This window comes from Jaculus jaculus, chromosome 13 (genome assembly GCF_020740685.1).
Source record: "Jaculus jaculus isolate mJacJac1 chromosome 13, mJacJac1.mat.Y.cur, whole genome shotgun sequence".
Classification (NCBI taxonomy): domain Eukaryota; kingdom Metazoa; phylum Chordata; class Mammalia; order Rodentia; family Dipodidae; genus Jaculus; species Jaculus jaculus.
In genome coordinates this window covers 45,110,663-45,129,250 of record NC_059114.1, presented here as the reverse complement: position 1 = coordinate 45,129,250, position 18,588 = coordinate 45,110,663, and the positions used below count along the sequence as shown (strand labels likewise).

The following is an 18,588-nucleotide window of genomic DNA, read 5'->3' as shown; positions in this document are numbered from 1 at the left end:
GGGAGAGATTTCTGGTTCTTAGGTTTGATAGAGAGCAATGTTTTAGAGCTTGTTTTAGGGCATTTTTAGCACATGTCTGAAACCAAGTGAGTTTTTCAGTAACTATCTTAATTCAAGTCAAAATGTAAGGAATGGGGCTGGAGAGATGGCTTAGCAAGTAAGCCCTTGCCTGTGAAGCCTAAGGACCCCAGTTACAGGCTTGTTTCCTCAGGACCCACGTAAGCCAGATGCACAAGGTGGCACATGCATCTGGAGTTCATTTGCAGTGGCTGGAGGCCCTGCCACACCCATTCTCTCTCTCTCTATCTGCCTCTTTATCTCTCTGTCTGTTGTTCTCAAATAAATAAATAAAAGTTTAAAAAATGTAAGGAACCTTGTCAGGGTGTACAGGTCACCCAAGGACAACCTGTTCAACTTGATACACAGTTGGGAGGTCAATGGTTCCTTCTGGTGGCCATCCCACATTAAAGGATGGCCAATCTAATTTATAGAACTTCCTCGAGGAGAAGGCATCACATGTAGCACTTAAATCAGATGCCTGCTGTTGGAAGAATGAAAAGTTAGTAAGAACACATTGCAATGGGCTAGATGTGGAAGTTGTCTGTCCCATGGTGGAGCTTTCAGGTTCTGCTTCTGGTTTCCTAGGAGAATCCAAAAATGTTAAACACAAAGGAACAAAACAAATAGTAAACAGAAAGCCAAGGACACATGGCCACACAGAACTGAACCAGAAAGACCAGGGGTCAGGGCAACATCTTGCCACCACCTGGGATTCAGGAATGGAGTAATTTACACAATACTGTACCATGCCACATGAAACAGTGAACAATTTAACACTTGTAAACTATTTCTGGAATTTCTTAGTAAAGTTTTTGAAGTGTAGTTGACCAGAGGTAATTAAAACCATTGGAAACAAAATCTCAAATATAAGGACTACTGTAGACTTTTAAAATTCTGTTTGTTATCTTCTTAGTGGTTGGTATATTTAGTGATTTTTGTTGTTGAAGCTTGGGACATTTTTATATTAAGCTCTGAGATTATGGATCTATCTTAAACCTTCTGTTTATACTGCAGTTGTGATGGCCTTTTAAAAGTCAGTTGGTAGAAGGTCTTTTTGAAGCTTGTTTTCTTTACTGGTTTACTTTATTTATTTATCTATTTATGAGAAAAAAAAAGGCAGAGGGAGAGAGAAAGAGAGAGAGAGAGGGAGAGAGAGAGAGAATAGGCATGTCAGGGCCTCCAGCCACTGCAAACGAACTCCAGATGTATGCACCACTGTGTGCATCTGGCTTTTGTGGGTCCTGGGGAATTGAACCTGGGTCTTCTGGCTTTGCAGGCAAATGCCTTAACCGCTAACTCATCTTTCCAGCCCCCTGGTAGAAGGCCTTAACCCTGTGCCAGACCTCTTCTGAAGTCACACTAGTATAATTGCAGCAAGGCAGTATTTTATGTCTTGGCACTGTGGTTTTCTAGGGTCCCCACATGAGTTGTAGACACCAAGAATGAAAGTCCTAGCTACAAGCTGGTCTTCTCTGGCACCACCATGGCAGGGATGTTAGAGTACCTCAAAAGGATATAAATACAGATTCTTCACAAAACTTTTGCTAGTGTGTGGCCCTTTGTGCTGTAATGTTTGTTTTTTTTGCCTTGCTAGGCTGGCTCTTCTTTACCCTTTGTCTAGAGAGGGTATGGTTTTTCTAGCCTTTTATTATTATCTGTACCCAATAATGTATCTGGATTGCTAGATTCTTCAGCATCAAGTCTGGAATAAACCAGGTTAAAAAAGTCCAGGGAGGGCTGGAGAGAAGGCTCAGCAGTTACAGGTGCTTGTTTGCAATGCCTTATGGCCCAGGTTTGATTTCCCCAGTACCTACATGTAAAGCAGATGCACAAAGTGGCACATGCTTCTGGAGTACATTTGCAGTGACAGGAGGCCCTGGTGTGTCCATACACTCTTTACTTTCTCTCTCATAAATAAATTTTTAAAAATCCAGGGAGGCACCCCCTCCAAATCATTCCTCAGGATCTAAAATTTATAACATATAAATATAAAATATTTTATACATTCAAATGTTCACAGTGTTGTCTAAACCTTTATTTATTTATTTATTTAGAAAATTTCTAAGCACTAAACTTGCTTTATGTTTGGACTAAGAAGATAATAATGCATTCATATTGCTATACTTTGTGTAATAAAGTATTTAAATTGAATTACTATTAAAGCATATAGGGCTGGAGGGAGAGGGATAGCTTAGCAGTTAAGGCATTTGCCTGCAAAGCCAAAGGACCCAAGTTCGATTTCCAAGGACCCATGTTAGCTAGATGCACAAGGTGGTACATGCATCTGGAGTTCATTTTCAGTGGCTGGAGGCCCTGGCGCACCCATTTTCACTCTCTCTCCCCCCCATTTATCTTTGTCAAGTAAATAAAAATAAAATATTTAAAAAACATATAAACTGGTTTTTAACCACTGAGCAATCTCTCCAGTCCATAAACAGAGTTTAAGTTACATGTTGCTGTCTTTATTTTCAGTAGTTAAATTAGAAGCATTAAATTCATTACTGTAAAAAATAATTTGTGATATTTTATTTTGATCACACTTTTAGTCAAGTTTTGATCTGGTGATGGGATACTGATTAAGATCTATGTTGCCATTGAAGGAGAGACTTATTAATAGTTTACTGTCAAATAATTTCTTTTAAAATTCAATCTGTATTGTATCTACAGTTTTCATCTTGACTGTGGGCTATTTTGACTTGTTCAGAATGTGTACTTTGTAATTATTCAATAACCATTATTTCTTTTTTTAAATTTTTTTGTTCATTATTTATTTATTTAAGAGCGACAGACAGAGCAAGAAAGGCAGATAGATAGAGAGAGAATGGGTGCCTCCAACCACTGCAAACGAACTCCAGACGCGTGCGCCCCCTTGTGCATCTGGCTAACGTGGGTCCTGGGGAACCGAGCCTTGAACGGGGGTCCTTAGGCTTCACAGCTAAACGCTTAACCGCTAAGCCATCTCTCCAGCCCATCTTAATAAAGAAAAAGGGTTAGTGGAAAATTTGATGCACAAATAAAATCCAATCGATATTGTATATATGTAAGTACAATGATTGTGATGGGGAGGTAATATGATGGAGAATGGAATTTCAAAGACGAAAGTGTGGGGGGGGGAGGGAGGGAATTAACATGGGATTTTTTTTATAATCATGGAAAATGCTAATAAAAATTTTAAAAAAATCCAATGGATACAAATTTAATTTGGAATAATGACTTTTGGAATTCACAGGTATGAGTTCAAAATATCGATCATTATGCTGTATAAAAAGAACCAACATGAAATATCCTCATTTGAACATTTAAAGCATCAGAAACCATACACTCGCTGTTACAATCGTGAAGAAATTTTAAATGTAGTTCAGAAAAAAATTTCAAATGCCATACCTAAGTACTTCTGACAATACTGTCATAAATTTACCTATAAAGATAATCATATCCCATACAAATACATACCCAAAATGTCAAGATAAGGAGAAGCTTAGTGGTCAAAGAGAATTTATGTTAATTCTTTGGTATACAGACTAATAATAAAAATATGTGAGTCAAGCCGGGCGTGGTGGCGCACGCCTTTAATCCCAGCACTCGGGAGGCAGAGGTAGGAGGATCGCTGAGAGTTCGAGGCCACCCTGAGACTACATAGTGAATTCCAGGTCAGCCTGAGCCAGAGTGAGACCCTAACTCGAAAAACCAAAAAAAAAAAAAAAAAAAGTGAGTCAATATATCATTTTCAATCAAATGAGAAACTAAGCATATCAATTCTGAATTTTCTCAAACAGGCAGTAATAGTTTTGTGATAATAGCTGAAGGAAAATACCAAGTTACATACTCTCAAATGGTATTTAAAATGTCCTGGGTCTTTAAAGAATATAAATGGAAAACGATCGCCTTGTAAGTGAATAAATTGCAAATGAATGTAGAAACTGTATTTTGAAACGGTTCTAAAACTCACACTAGCCACATGGTGTCGCTGTATACCACAAAGTCTGGTGGATTGAAATGAGGTACAGATGAATAAAAACCGAGAAAGCTCCATTTCCTTAACGCGGAGGAAGATAAAGATAGCAAGAAGACAAATGATTGAAAATATGAAGTAAAGTGGTATGATTTTGGAGTGAAGAGGGCACAGAAGGTGTACTGTAGTGCTTTTGCGATGCTGTTTTCCAGGCGCGGAGGCCTGGGATCCCGGCGCCTGCTGCTCTCCTGTCTGCTGCTCGCCGCCTGGGGGACAGGGAGCGGCCAGCTCCACTACTCGGTCCCCGAGGAGGCCAAACACGGCACCTTCGTGGGCCGCATCGCGCAGGACCTGGGGCTGGAGCTGGCGGAGCTGGTGCCGCGCCTGTTCCGGGTGGCGTCCAAGGAGCGCGGGGACCTTCTGGAGGTGAATGTGCAGAATGGCATTTTGTTTGTGAATTCTCGGATCGACCGCGAGGAGCTGTGCGGGCGGAGCGCGGAGTGTGGCATCCACCTGGAGGTGATCGTGGACAGGCCGCTGCAGGTTTTCCACGTGGAGGTGGAGGTGAGGGACATTAACGATAACCCACCGGTCTTCAAAGGCAAAAAGCAAAGGATATTTATTCCTGAAAATAGACAACTTGATTCGCGTTTTCCGACAGAGGGCGCTGTTGATGCAGACGTTGGTACCAATGCTCTTCTAACTTACACTCTGAGCCCCAGTGATTATTTTTCTTTGGATGTAGAGGCAAGTGACGGACTGAGTAAATCCCTTTCGCTCGTACTGAGAAAACCTTTGGATAGAGAAGAAACGCCAGAACTTCATTTATTATTGACAGCCACTGACGGGGGCAAACCAGAGCTGGAAGGGGCAGTTCAGCTGTTCATTAGTGTGCTCGATGTGAATGATAATGCCCCACTGTTTGACCAAGCTGTCTACAGAGTCTACCTAGCAGAGAATGTAGCAAATGGAACATTAGTGACCACGTTAAATGCCTCTGATGCTGATGATGGCGTAAATGGTGAGATTTTCTTTTCCTTTGGCAATGATGTTTCTCTTAACATTCAAGAAAAATTCAAAATTAATTCCAGCTCAGGAGAAATTAGAGTAATTGGTGACTTGGATTATGAAGAAATAAAATCTTATGAAATTCAAGTCAAGGCAGTTGATAAAGGAAGTCCTCCGATGTCAACTCACTGCAAGGTTTTGGTGAAAGTGTTGGATATAAACGATAACGTTCCTGAACTGGTAATCACTTCTTTGTCTTTGCCCATCAAGGAGGACGCGCCTCTGAGCACCGTCATCGCCCTGATCAGCGTGTCTGACCGCGACTCCGGAGAGAACGGGCAGGTGACTTGCTCCCTGACGCCCCACGTCCCCTTCAGGCTGGTGTCCACCTTCAAGAACTACTACTCGCTGGTGCTGGACAGCGCCCTGGACCGCGAGACCACCCCCGGCTACGAGGTGGTGGTGACCGCCAGGGACGGAGGCGCGCCCGCGCTGTGGGCCACGGCCAGCGTGTCGGTGGAGGTGGCGGACGTGAACGACAACGCGCCCGCGTTCGCGCAGGCCGAGTACACGGTATTCGTGAAGGAGAACAACCCGCCGGGCGCGCACATCTTCACGGTGTCGGCCACGGACGCGGACGCGCAGGAGAACGCGCGCGTGACCTACTCGCTGGTGGAGCGGCGCGTGGGCGAGCGCGCGCTGTCGAGCTACGTGTCCGTGCACGCGCAGAGCGGCCGGGTGCACGCGCTGCAGCCCCTGGACCACGAGGAGCTGGAGCTGCTGCGCTTCCAGGTGAGCGCGCGCGACGCGGGCGAGCCCGCCCTGGGCGGCCAGGTGACGCTGCAGGTGTTCGTGCTGGACGACAACGACAACGCGCCCGCGCTGCTGGGGCCCGAGGCGGGGGTGCAGGCCGCGGGCGTGAGCCAGCTGCTGTGGCGCTCAGTGGGCGCGGGCCACGTGGTGACGAAGGTGCGCGCGGTGGACGCGGACTCTGGCTACAACGCGTGGCTGTCCTACGAGCTGCAGCCGGAGGCGGGCGGCGCGCGCAGCCCGTTCCGCGTGGGGCTGTACACGGGCGAGATCAGCACCACGCGCGCCCTGGACGAGGCGGACGCGCCGCGACAGCGCCTGCTGGTGCTGGTGAAGGACCACGGCGAGCCCGCGCTGACGGCCACCGCCACCGTGCTGCTGTCCCTGGTGGACAGTGGTCAGGCGCCCAAGGCGCCGTCGCGCTCGCGGGCCTTGGTGGACGCCGCCGGCCGGGAGGCGTCGCTGCTGGACGTGAACGTGTACCTGATCGTGGCCATCTGCGCGGTGTCCAGCCTGCTGGTGCTCACGCTGCTGCTGTACGTGGCGCTGCGGTGCTCGGCGGCGTCGCCCACGGAGGGCGCGTGCGGGCCTGGCAAGCCGGTGCTGGTGTGCTCCAGCGCGGTGGGCAGCTGGTCGTACTCGCAGCAGAGGAGGCACAGGGTGTGCTCTGGGGAGGGCCCGCCCAAGGCGGACCTCATGGCCTTCAGTCCGGGACTATCTCCGGGTTTCAACACATTGGAAAGAAGAGAACATCAAGAAGTAAATTCGGATCTTTCCGGTAATGTAAGTCCAAAGCTTTGGCTTTAAATTACATTTAAAATGTAACTTATTTAAGTATCCAAGTGCTATTCAAAATTCAAAAGTCTGTTTACTAACTTTCAAAGAAATTTACGGTATTAAAATAATTTTAGTTGCACGCTAAATGGAACCAGGAAACTAATAATTTGGTTGTAAATTTTTACATTCTTTTATTTAAATGGTGGAATATTTTTAAAATACTTTAGTATTACTGTTAATTTTGGGTGGCGGTTGTCTTACATTTGGAACCTAGGGCCTCAGAAATGGTAGACACAGTGCTTATTGCATTCAACACAGTATACCAACAGCTCACATATTTTCAAGTATATTTGTTACTTAAGACTTCCTTGTGACCTCAGGCCCTGCCCAAATGAAGCAAAGTAACAGAAGGTATCACTTTCCTTCCTACATTGTTAGGTTTCAACGTGAGTAATACACAGAACGATTTTCAGCATATGTAGTTTAAAATATATTTGTTGGATGATGCCTTTAATTTATGTGTTAAAATATCTAATCATTTCATATTTAAAATATTTATTTATTTGAGAGAGAGAAAGAGGCTGATAGAGAGAAAGAGAGATGGGTACACCAGAACCTCTAGTCACTGCACATGTGCCCTCTTGTGCAGCTGGCTTACATGGGTCCTGGAGAATCAAACTTGGGTATTAAGACTTTACAGGCAAACACCTTCACCTCTAAGCCATTTCCCCAGCCCTCATTTCGTATTTATATGTTCATGTTAGATAGTCAATATGAGGATAATAAACCATAATAATTTCCTAATGCCATTTCCCTGGGTCCAGATGCAGTTGGGAGATATTTAGTGGGGACATCCCATTTACCTGAAAATGTCCTAAAGCTCTTTATTTTTGCCTCATGAATCCTTCCAATTATTTTGTGAAGTGTAACTCAAGTTTTACTTTACTCATAAAGGCTCTGAAATGTAGTTCAGCATAATTACTTGTTTTTCTTAAAATTTGCCAGTTTAGTTGGGCACGTTGGCACAAGCCTTTAATCCCGGCACTTGGGAGGCAGAAGTAGGAGGTTCACCATGTGTTCAAGGCCAGCCTGAGACTACATAGTGAATTCCAGGTCAGCCTGGGCTGGGCAAGAGTAAGACCCTACTTTGAAAACTAAAAAAAGAAAACAAAATCCCAGGGTATCAAAAACTTGCTTGTTCTACTACAGTTCATTGCCTTTCATTAACTGTTTATAATGATTCCAATGGAAGAAATTTGCAAAAGCAAATTTTTTTTTCTTCAACCACACTTATTTATTTGGGTTTTGTGGTAGTTGGAATGGGTGTTCCCCAATCCATTCAGGAGTTTATTAAAGCTTGTAACTTAGATCTCCAGCTACCTGGCTGGAAGTGGTGTCACTGTGGGCAGATCCCAGGGTCCAGCCCCAAGGTATGTTTGGAAAATTCCAGTCTAGGGGCATACAAAGTGCTTGAACTTTGTCTGGTGTTCCTGAGTGTGCTGGTGGTGGCTTTTCTGTTTGCATAGACCTAAAAAAGTGGGCCAGCTTCTTCTGCCATTATGGAACTTCCCCTGAATCTGTACACGTCCACAAATTCCCTTCCCTCCGTACCTCCATGCCTGGTTTGAAAGTTCACCCCAACAACGTGTAGTTGTCTGCTGCTGGCGCCCAATGGGCATTTGCACTGAAGGTGGCAAGCAAATCAGGCAAGGAGGGCATACTGAGTATTTGCAACATGGCAAGAACGGGCAGAGGAATTGAGGATAGATAGGGAGGGAGCTGAAGGGAAAGGGGGAAGGAGAACAAAATGGAGCCACATGGCAAGTAGACTCACAGGTTTGAGTAAGTTATGGTTGGAGCACTCATTAGTTTTCTGTGGCTGTTGTAACAAGTGACGACAAATGTCCTGGCTTAAACCAATAGCCATTGTCTTCTCTCATAGCTATAGGATGGAGCCAAGTAATTTTCACTGGACTGACATCAAGCTCTTGGTAGGGCTTTCAGAGTTAGAGCATATTCCTATCTTCCAACTTCTGGTGGCTGCAAGTGTCCTTTGACTTACAGATGCATCCCCGCAGTCCCTGCCTCTGTCTTCATAATGACTTTCCTTCTACTCTGTGTTTTGAAGAACCCAAAATACTCTCACCATCTCAAGATCCTTAATTTTACAAAGTCTATGAAAGTCTCTGCCTTATAAGATAACATTTGTAGGATGTTGGTTTAGGGCTTATGTATCTGTTACATTCTCATTGCTGTGAACAAACTCTGTCTAGAAGCAGCTTACGGGAGGAAAAGGGTTAATGTGGCTTGCAGTCTCAAGGGGAATTTTCATCACGGCAGGGAGCACATGACGGGCTGCATTGGGAAGCCGGTGGCATACCGTCACACAGGCAGACAAGAAGCAGACCGTAAAGTGGACGTACAGCCAAGCTATAACATGTGAAGGCCTGCTGTCTCAAGTGACACACGTCCTTCAGCAAAGTTCTACCTCCCAAAGATCCTCCAACCTTCACGAACAGTTCCTCCACTTGGGGATTAACTATTCACACACAGGAACCTATGGGGGTGCATTTTATTTTATTTTTTATTTTTTTTAATTTTTAAATTTTTATTAACATTTTCCATGATTATAAAAAAAACCCATGGTAATTCCCTCCCTCCCCCCACAAAAGCAAATTTTAAACACTTTCTTTAATAACCAAAGTAAAAGCTCAAGAGAAAGGTGGTGCTGGTAGATCTAGATGTATTCTAAATCCTAACGGTCATTTTCCTAGAGATGCATGGAGAAATAAAAATAATAATGAAACTATCTATTCCAGTTGTTTAGAAGAGTAACACTGGTATCCTTAAGGTTTTATTCCAGATCCCTATGTTGATCAATAATGAATAATTATATACTAAGGCAGTGTTTTAAAATTTTATTTATTTATTTATTTATTTATTTATTTATTTATTTATTTATTTATTTGAGAGAGAGAGAGTGAGAGAGAGAGAGAATGAATGGGTGTGCCAGGACCTCCAGCCACTGTAAACGAACTCCAGATGCATGTACCACCTTGTGCATCTGCCTTATGTGGGTCCTTGGGAATTGAACCTGAGTCCTTAGGCTTTGCAGGCAAATGCTTTAACTGCTAAGTCATCTCTCCAGCCTGAAAGTATGGTTTTTAAACCTTATATTGACGACTTCCATAAGTTTTTAAATAAACCATGATAACTCCCATTTCCCACCTTCCAAATCTACCCTTCTTTGAATCCCTTCTTTCCAATTATGCTCTCTCTCTTCTATTTTATGTTATCCTTTTCTCTTCTATTATGAAGGCTTATGTAGGTAGTGTCAGCTGAAGTCATGAATAGCAAGGCCATTTTGTGTCCAGAGAGTGCATTGTAAGCAATACTACCCTTCCTTTGGCTCTTATATTCTCTCTGCCACCTCTCCCTTAATGGACCCTGAGCTTGCCTTGGAGAGTGTGATAGAGATGGAGTGCTGAACACTCCACTGTCATTTCTTCTCAGCACTATGGTAAGTTTTGAGTCACCACAGTGGTTACTACCATATGAAAAGGGAAGCTTCTCTAGCCAAAGGTAAGAGTAGCATTATTCTATGAGCATAAACTTAAGTGTTTAGAAGGCAGTTTGGTGGGCACAATATATGAATTTAGCTAAACAACAGCAGTCATTACTCTCATAGGGCTTATGACCTCTCCAGTGATTGGCTCTTGACTAGGCTTTCAGTATCAGTCATGTAGTCCCTCCTTTGGAGCAAGCCTGCAGCCCAATCAGAGAGCAGTTGGTCTCCCCCACAACAGACATGCCACTATTGCACCAGGTCAGCTGTAAAGCTTGCAGAATCCACTGTTGGCAAATTATATTGGTGACTTTCTCTCCCAAAATGCCGCATGCTGCATAGCTCTTTGCAGCCTTCTGCAATGCAAACTGGACTGCAACAGACCTTATTTGCAAGACTGTAGTTTGAGAATATGGGTGTGGATATCTTTTGGGAGCTCTAGTTACCCCAGTATAGATACCAAGAAGTGTCAAGCAAGAATGGTATTATTTGCTGAGCACAGTCTCTCAGTCTCCTCAGACTGCTTGCATATATGGAAACAGGACTCTAGCTCTCAGGAGAGGGAGAGAGGTATTCTAGGTTATCAGAACCCCTGATTAACAGCTCAAAGTGCCACTTAAGTCCCCATCTGTGTCACTCTGAAAAGTACAAAAATTATCCCAAGCAAGTCATGCTTCTTGGAGCTAAAATCTAGATTTTAGGTACAATTTCTTTTTTTTTTTTTCAAAATTTGAATTTTATTTTATTTTATTTTTAAATTTATTTTTAATTTTTATTAACATTTTCCACGATTATAAAATATATCCCAAGGTAATTCCCTCCCTCCCCACCCCCACACTTTCCCATTTGAAATTCCATTCTCCATCATATTACCTCCCTATTACAATCATTGTAATTACATATATACAATATCAGCCTATTAAGTACCCTCCTCCCTTCCTTTCTCTACCCTTTATGTCTCCTTTTTACCTTACTGGCCTCTGCTACTAAGTATTTTCATTCTCACGCAGAAGCCCAATCATCTGTAGCTAGGATCCACATATGAGAGAGAACATGTGGCACTTGGCTTTCTGGGCCTGGGTTACTTCACTTAGTATAATACTTTCCAGGTCCATCCATTTTTCTGCAAATTTCATACTTCATTTTTCTTTACCGCTGAGTAGAACTCCATTGTATAAATGTACCACATCTTCATTATCCACTCATCTGTTGAGGGACATCTAGGCTGGTTCCATTTCCCAGCTATTGTGAATTGAGCAGCAATAAACATGGTTGAGCATGTACTTCTAAGGAAATGAGATGAGTCCTTTGGATATATGCCTAGGAGTGCTATAGCTGGGTCATATGGTAGATCAATCTTTAGCTGTTTTAGGAACCTCCACACTGATTTCCACAATGGCTGGACCAGATTGCATTCCCACCAGCAATGTAGAAGGGTTCCTCTTTTTCCACATCCCCGCCAACATTTATGATCATTTGTTTTCATGATGGTGGCCAATCTGACAGGAGTGAGGTGGAATCTCAATGTAGTTTTAATCTGCAGTTCCCTGATGACTAGTGATGTAGAACATTTTTTTTTTAAATTTTTATTAACATTTTCCATGATTATAAAATATATCCCATGGTAATTCCCTCCCTCCCCACCCCCACACTTTCCCCTTTGAAGTTCCATTCTCAATCATATTACCTCCCCATTACAATCATTGTAATTACATATATACAATATCAACCTATTAAGTATCCTCCTCCCTTCCTTTCTCCACCCTTTATGTCTCCTTTTCAACTTACTGGCCTCTGCTACTAAGTATTTTCATTCTCACACAGAAGCCCAGTCATCTGTAGCTAGGATCCCCATATGAGGGAGAACATGTGGCGCTTGGCTTTCTGGGCCTGGGTTACCTGACTTAGTATAATACTTTCCAGGTCCATCCATTTTTCTGCAAATTTCATAACTTCAGTTTTCTTTACCGCTGAGTAGAACTCCATTGTATAAATGTACCACATCTTCATTATCCACTCATCTGTTGAGGGACATCTAGGCTGGTTCCATTTCCCAGCTATTATAAATTGAGCAGCAATAAACATGGTTGAGCATGTACTTCTAAGGAAATGAGATGAGTCCTTTGGATATATGCCTAGGAGTGCTATAGCTGGGTCATATGGTAGATCAATCTCTAGCTGCTTTAGGAACCTCCACACTGTTTTCCACAATGGCTGGACCAGATTGCATTCCCACCAGCAGTGCAGAAGGGTTCCTTTTTTTCCACATCCCCGCCAACATTTATGATCATTTGTTTTCATGATGGTGGCCAATCTGACAGGAGTGAGATGGAATCTCAATGTCGTTTTAATCTGCATTTCCCTGATGACTAGTGACGTAGAACATTTTTTTAGGTGCTTATATGCCATTCGTATTTCTTCCTTTGAGAACTCTCTATTTAGCTCCTTAGCCCATTTTTTGATTGGCTTGTTTGATTCCTTATTAGTTAACTTTTTGAGTTCTTTGTATATCCTAGATATTAATCCTCTATCAGATATATAGCTGGCGAAGATTTTTTCCCATTCTGTAGGTTGCCTCTTTGCTTTTTTCACTGTGTCCTTTGCAGTGCAAAATCTTTCTAATTTCATGAGGTCCCAGTGATTAATCTGTGGTTTTATTGCCTGAGCAATTGGGGTTGTATTCAGAAAGTCTTTGCCAAGACCAATATGTTGAAGGGTTTCCCCTACTTTTTCCTCTAGCAGTTTCAGAGTTTCAGGTCTGATGTTAATGTCTTTAATCCATTTGGGCTTAATTTTGTGCATGGTGAGAGAGAAGAATCTATTTTCATCCTTCTGCAGATATATATCCAGTTTTCCCAACACCATTTGCTGAAGAGGCTGTCTCTTCTCCAATGAGTATTTTTGGCATTTTTATCAAATATCAGGTGGCTATAGCTACTTGGGCTTACATCTGGGTCCTCTATTCTGTTCCACTGATCTACATGTCTGTTTTTGTGCAAGTACCATGCTGTTTTTGTTACTATGGCTCTGTAGTATAGGTTAAAATCAGGTATGGTGATACCACCAGCCTCGTTTTTGTTGCTCAGTATTATTTTAGATATTTGAGGTTTTTTGTGATTCCAAATGAATTTTTGGATTGTTTTTTCTATTTCCATGAAGAAAGCCTTTGGAATTTTGATAGGGATTGCATTAAATGTGTAGATTGCTTTAGGCAAGATTGCCATTTTCACAATAGTGATTCTTCCAATCCAGGAACAAGGGATGTTTCTCCACTTTCTAGTGTCTTCTGCAATTTCTCACTTGAGTGTTTTAAAGTTCTCATTGTAGAGATTTTTTACTTCCTTGGTTAGGTTTATTCCAAGGTACTTTATTTTATTTTTTTTTTTTTGCAATTGTGAACGGGAGTGATTCTCTGATTTCATCCTCTGTGTTTTTGTTGTTAGCATATATGAAGGCTACTGATTTCTGTGTATTTATTTTGTATCCTGCTACTTAGGTACAATTTCTTAACGTTTTGATACTGGTCAATGTGTTGGCTACTGATTATAAGAGTTGGTGGGTGTCATACATACCCAATTATATCCCATCTATGTAAAGTTGTAATAGTTACTCAGAAGCTATGTCTAATAGTTTAAACTGAGCAGAATTTAGGTAGATGCCATGTCCTTCAAGGAACCTCCCATTCAGTCTATATAATTTACATGTCCTGCATGTTCTGGCTCCAAAGTTGGCCAAGTAACCCATGTCTGGCCTATGGAGGAACCATCACAACTACTGACCAATGGAAAGAGATATCATCCAAACTGGACCACAAGAGGGGATATTTAGGAATGTTTGTGAGACTATTAGGAAAGAGACACTGTATGTTGAGAGTCACTAAAGTAGTCATAGATGCCTGACAGCTACCTTGGGTATGTACTGGGGTACATAAGAAGAGTCTAACTGAGTAGAAGGCCAACAGAGGAAAAGAAGAAATTATAAATGGGGAGGTATTTTCCTTGTTGTGTTCCTGATATGTATAGACACAGATGTGCTCTAAACCAGTAAATAATTACCCATTTTCATGAACATGCCAATAAGATATGGTCTGCTTCCCCCTCCCACTCGAGTCAGTTGTCTTGGGATTCATGTTAGATTATGGGAAATATAAACACATACTTTATAGATGGTATAAATAAGTACTTTAATATATTGGACTCAGAGAAAAGTTACTACTAGGTTCCAGCACCAGGAAAATCTAGCTGTTCTTTGTTGTTTATAATGGACATTGGAAAAAAATTTCAGCTCATCTTGTTTTCGTTTCGCTCTAAGAAGCTAAAAATAAAATTTGTGATATGCTTGGTGTAATGGAAAATGACACTATATTATGGATTTTGTGTATTGACTCATTCCTGATTCATTTTCTTTCATCTCTATATTATTTTTGCTATAATTGTGAATGTGAAGAAATTATGTACGAATTAATAAAACAAGGTAGTTTCAAGTAGTTAACTTCAAAAAAGAAATCAGTTTGTTTTCCTTTCATGAAAATTCAAATATAAGAGGAAGATAGTATTTCTAAAATAAAAATAATATGCAAATGAAAAGCCAATGCATTATTAACTCTCAACCATCTAAAAACAATTCAAAAATCAAAATTAAATCACAAAACAACATCAATTTATATAGAAAGATGTTTTCAATTGATAAAATATATTTTTATTCCCATGTGCTTGCTTTTAAGAGAGAGGACCAGATAGTAGTACTCTAAAAGAACTGAAATCAGATCTCCAAGAGATATTTGCACATCTGTGTTGGTACCAGCACTATTTACAGTAGCCCAAATTTGGAAGAAACCCAGACGTTTATGATGGTTGAATGGATACACAAGATGTAATATGTACACACAATAGACTATTTTTAAACATTTAAATAGAAATAAATCTTGTGAAATGCCACAACGTAATGAATTTTCAAGTCTAAATGCTAAGTTAAATAAGCCAGTCAAAGAACAAATACTGTATGTTTTCACTTACATGAATCACCTAAGTTAGTGGTCAAGGCCAGAGGAAAGGAGGATTATGATCTGATGGATATACAGTTTTAAAATTAGGAGATGAAAATTTCACAATGTCATTATACTTAAAACTACTGAAGTTTGCACTGAAAGTTAGTATCAATAAAGTAGAAACATGTTGTAGCCACATGGTGTCGCTGTCTACTAGCGAGTGTTCTCGAAGAAGAACTATACAGAGTCCCTTTGTTACTCCAGATAGCTGAACAAGAGAAGCAGCAGGACTTGATCAGGGATTAGAATATTTATGTTTTTGCAGAATATGATCCTTTAATTGACCAACTCACCGAGGAATAGTCGTGATGCATTCTCTGAGAGGGGGCCCAGAAGTCAGACAGTGTCTGCTGCTCTCTTGTCTGCTGCTCGCCGCCTGGGGGACAGGGAGCGGCCAGCTCCACTACTCGGTCCCCGAGGAGGCCAAACACGGCACCTTCGTGGGCCGCATCGCGCAGGACCTGGGGCTGGAGCTGGCGGAGCTGGTGCCGCGCCTGTTCCGGGTGGCGTCCAAGGAGCGCGGGGACCTTCTGGAGGTGAATGTGCAGAATGGCATTTTGTTTGTGAATTCTCGGATCGACCGCGAGGAGCTGTGCGGGCGGAGCGCGGAGTGTGGCATCCACCTGGAGGTGATCGTGGACAGGCCGCTGCAGGTTTTCCACGTGGAGGTGGAGGTGAGGGACATTAACGACAACCCACCATTATTTCCCATGGCGGTAAAGACTATCCGGTTTCCTGAATCCAGAGTGCTTGACTCAAGGTTTCCTTTAGAGGGAGCATCTGATGCTGATATTGGAGTAAACGCTCTTCTCTCCTACAAGCTCAGCCCAAGTGAATTTTTCTTTCTAGACATACAGACAAACGATGAACAAAGCCAGTCGTTGTTTCTTGTGCTGGGCAAATCTCTGGACAGAGAGGAAAATGCAGAAGTGAATTTGTTCCTGGTAGCTACTGATGGAGGCAAGCCTGAGCTCACGGGCACCGCTCAAATACTCATTCAGGTACTAGATGTGAATGATAATGAACCTACTTTTCCTCAGTCAATTTACAAAGTACAACTGTTAGAAAACACGGCAAACGGAACCTTAGTGATCAAATTAAATGCTTCTGATACTGATGAAGGCTCAAACGGCGAGATTGTATATGCACTCAGTAGTGAAATGTCCTCCACTATACAAACCAAGTTCAAAATAGATCCTACCTCAGGGGAAATAAGAACTAAGGGGAAATTGGATTATGAAGAAAAGAAATCCTATGATATTCACGTCATTGCATCTGACAAAGGAACTCCAGAAATGTCAGGACACTGTAAAATTTCGGTAAAACTTGTGGATACCAATGACAATGCACCACAAATCTCAATAACGTCTCTTTCACTTCCTGTGCAAGAGGACGCCCCTCTGGGCACCGTCATCGCCCTGATCAGCGTGTCTGACCGCGACTCCGGAGAGAACGGGCAGGTGACCTGCTCCCTGACGCCCCACGTCCCCTTCAGGCTGGTGTCCACCTTCAAGAACTACTACTCGCTGGTGCTGGACAGCGCCCTGGACCGCGAGACCACCCCCGGCTACGAGGTGGTGGTGACCGCCAGGGACGGAGGCGCGCCGGCGCTGTGGGCCACGGCCAGCGTGTCGGTGGAGGTGGCGGACGTGAACGACAACGCGCCCGCGTTCGCGCAGGCCGAGTACACGGTGTTCGTGAAGGAGAACAACCCGCCGGGCGCGCACATCTTCACGGTGTCGGCCACGGACGCGGACGCGCAGGAGAACGCGCGCGTGACCTACTCGCTGGTGGAGCGGCGCGTGGGCGAGCGCGCGCTGTCGAGCTACGTGTCCGTGCACGCGCAGAGCGGCCGGGTGCACGCGCTGCAGCCCCTGGACCACGAGGAGCTGGAGCTGCTGCGCTTCCAGGTGAGCGCGCGCGACGCGGGCGAGCCCGCCCTGGGCGGCCAGGTGACGCTGCAGGTGTTCGTGCTGGACGACAACGACAACGCGCCCGCGCTGCTGGGGCCCGAGGCGGGGGTGCAGGCCGCGGGCGTGAGCCAGCTGCTGTGGCGCTCAGTGGGCGCGGGCCACGTGGTGACGAAGGTGCGCGCGGTGGACGCGGACTCTGGCTACAACGCGTGGCTGTCCTACGAGCTGCAGCCGGAGGCGGGCGGCGCGCGCAGCCCGTTCCGCGTGGGGCTGTACACGGGCGAGATCAGCACCACGCGCGCCCTGGACGAGGCGGACGCGCCGCGACAGCGCCTGCTGGTGCTGGTGAAGGACCACGGCGAGCCCGCGCTGACGGCCACCGCCACCGTGCTGCTGTCCCTGGTGGACAGTGGTCAGGCGCCCAAGGCGCCGTCGCGCTCGCGGGCCTTGGTGGACGCCGCCGGCCGGGAGGCGTCGCTGCTGGACGTGAACGTGTACCTGATCGTGGCCATCTGCGCGGTGTCCAGCCTGCTGGTGCTCACGCTGCTGCTGTACGTGGCGCTGCGGTGCTCGGCGGCGTCGCCCACGGAGGGCGCGTGCGGGCCTGGCAAGCCGGTGCTAGTGTGCTCCAGCGCGGTGGGCAGCTGGTCGTACTCGCAGCAGAGGAGGCACAGGGTGTGCTCTGGGGAGGGCCCGCCCAAGGCGGACCTCATGGCCTTCAGCCCCAGCTTACCTCAAGGCCCAGATTCCGCAGAAGAAAGACAACAACCCTCAGAATCTGAGTACTTAGGAAAGGTGGGTTTTGTACTGTTTCTTGTCAGTTCTAAAATTTTGCTCTTTCTTTAGAATATAGATATTCTTCATCATGTCTATCAATAATTTAGACCTACAGTTTTGACTTTATATCGTTTTACCACAGAATATTTGTTTTCAACTAGAGATAAATTTCTTGCAGGTGAACAGTTTTCTCAAATGTTTTGACTTTCAGTTTTTTTTTTTTTTAATAAGTCAGTATCTGTTTGAGGAATAGTACCTTGAAGTAATGAAAAAATGCTTCATGGGTTGGGGATATGGCTCAGTGGTTGGAGGTGCTTGCTTTCAAAGCCTATGGGACCTTGTTCAATTCCTCAGTACCCACAGAAAGCGAAATGCACAAAATGGTACATGACATTGGAATTTATTTGTAGAGGCAACAGGTCCTTGTTCACTCATACTCTCTCTCCACCCCCCCCCCCGCTCACAAATAAATTAATTAAAAATATTTAGCAAAAAGAAAAATCACCTCAGAGAAACTTGATAATTTAGCATTTAAATATTTTCCTTGTGTTATTCTTTTAAAAATGGCAATTGGAAAAATTTAAGGATTTAGTATAATACATAGATAAATACATATTCTAAACTAGACACTTTATTCTTCAGGATATGTTCAGAGCAAGAGTATATTATGTACATAGGA

At 43.9% G+C, this 18,588-nt stretch overlaps 1 protein-coding gene across 4 annotated transcripts in view; it reads left to right on the top strand.

Annotated features, from left to right (window-relative positions):
- The first annotated feature begins 4,092 nt into the window (after nt 1-4,092).
- LOC101615472 (protocadherin alpha-C2) overlaps nt 4,093-18,588 on the top strand; it is a 313,953-nt gene continuing 299,457 nt past the window's right edge. For 2 of the 4 annotated variants that reach the window (XM_045132062.1, XM_045132070.1), the window contains exon 1: nt 4,093-6,517. In XM_045132062.1, coding sequence (XP_044987997.1) covers nt 4,211-6,517 — 2,307 coding nt within the window. In that variant the 5' untranslated portion in view covers nt 4,093-4,210. Of the gene's footprint in view, nt 6,614-15,442; nt 17,928-18,588 lie in introns of those variants that run through there. The other 2 variants (XM_045132063.1, XM_045132073.1) reach the window with 2 other exon arrangements.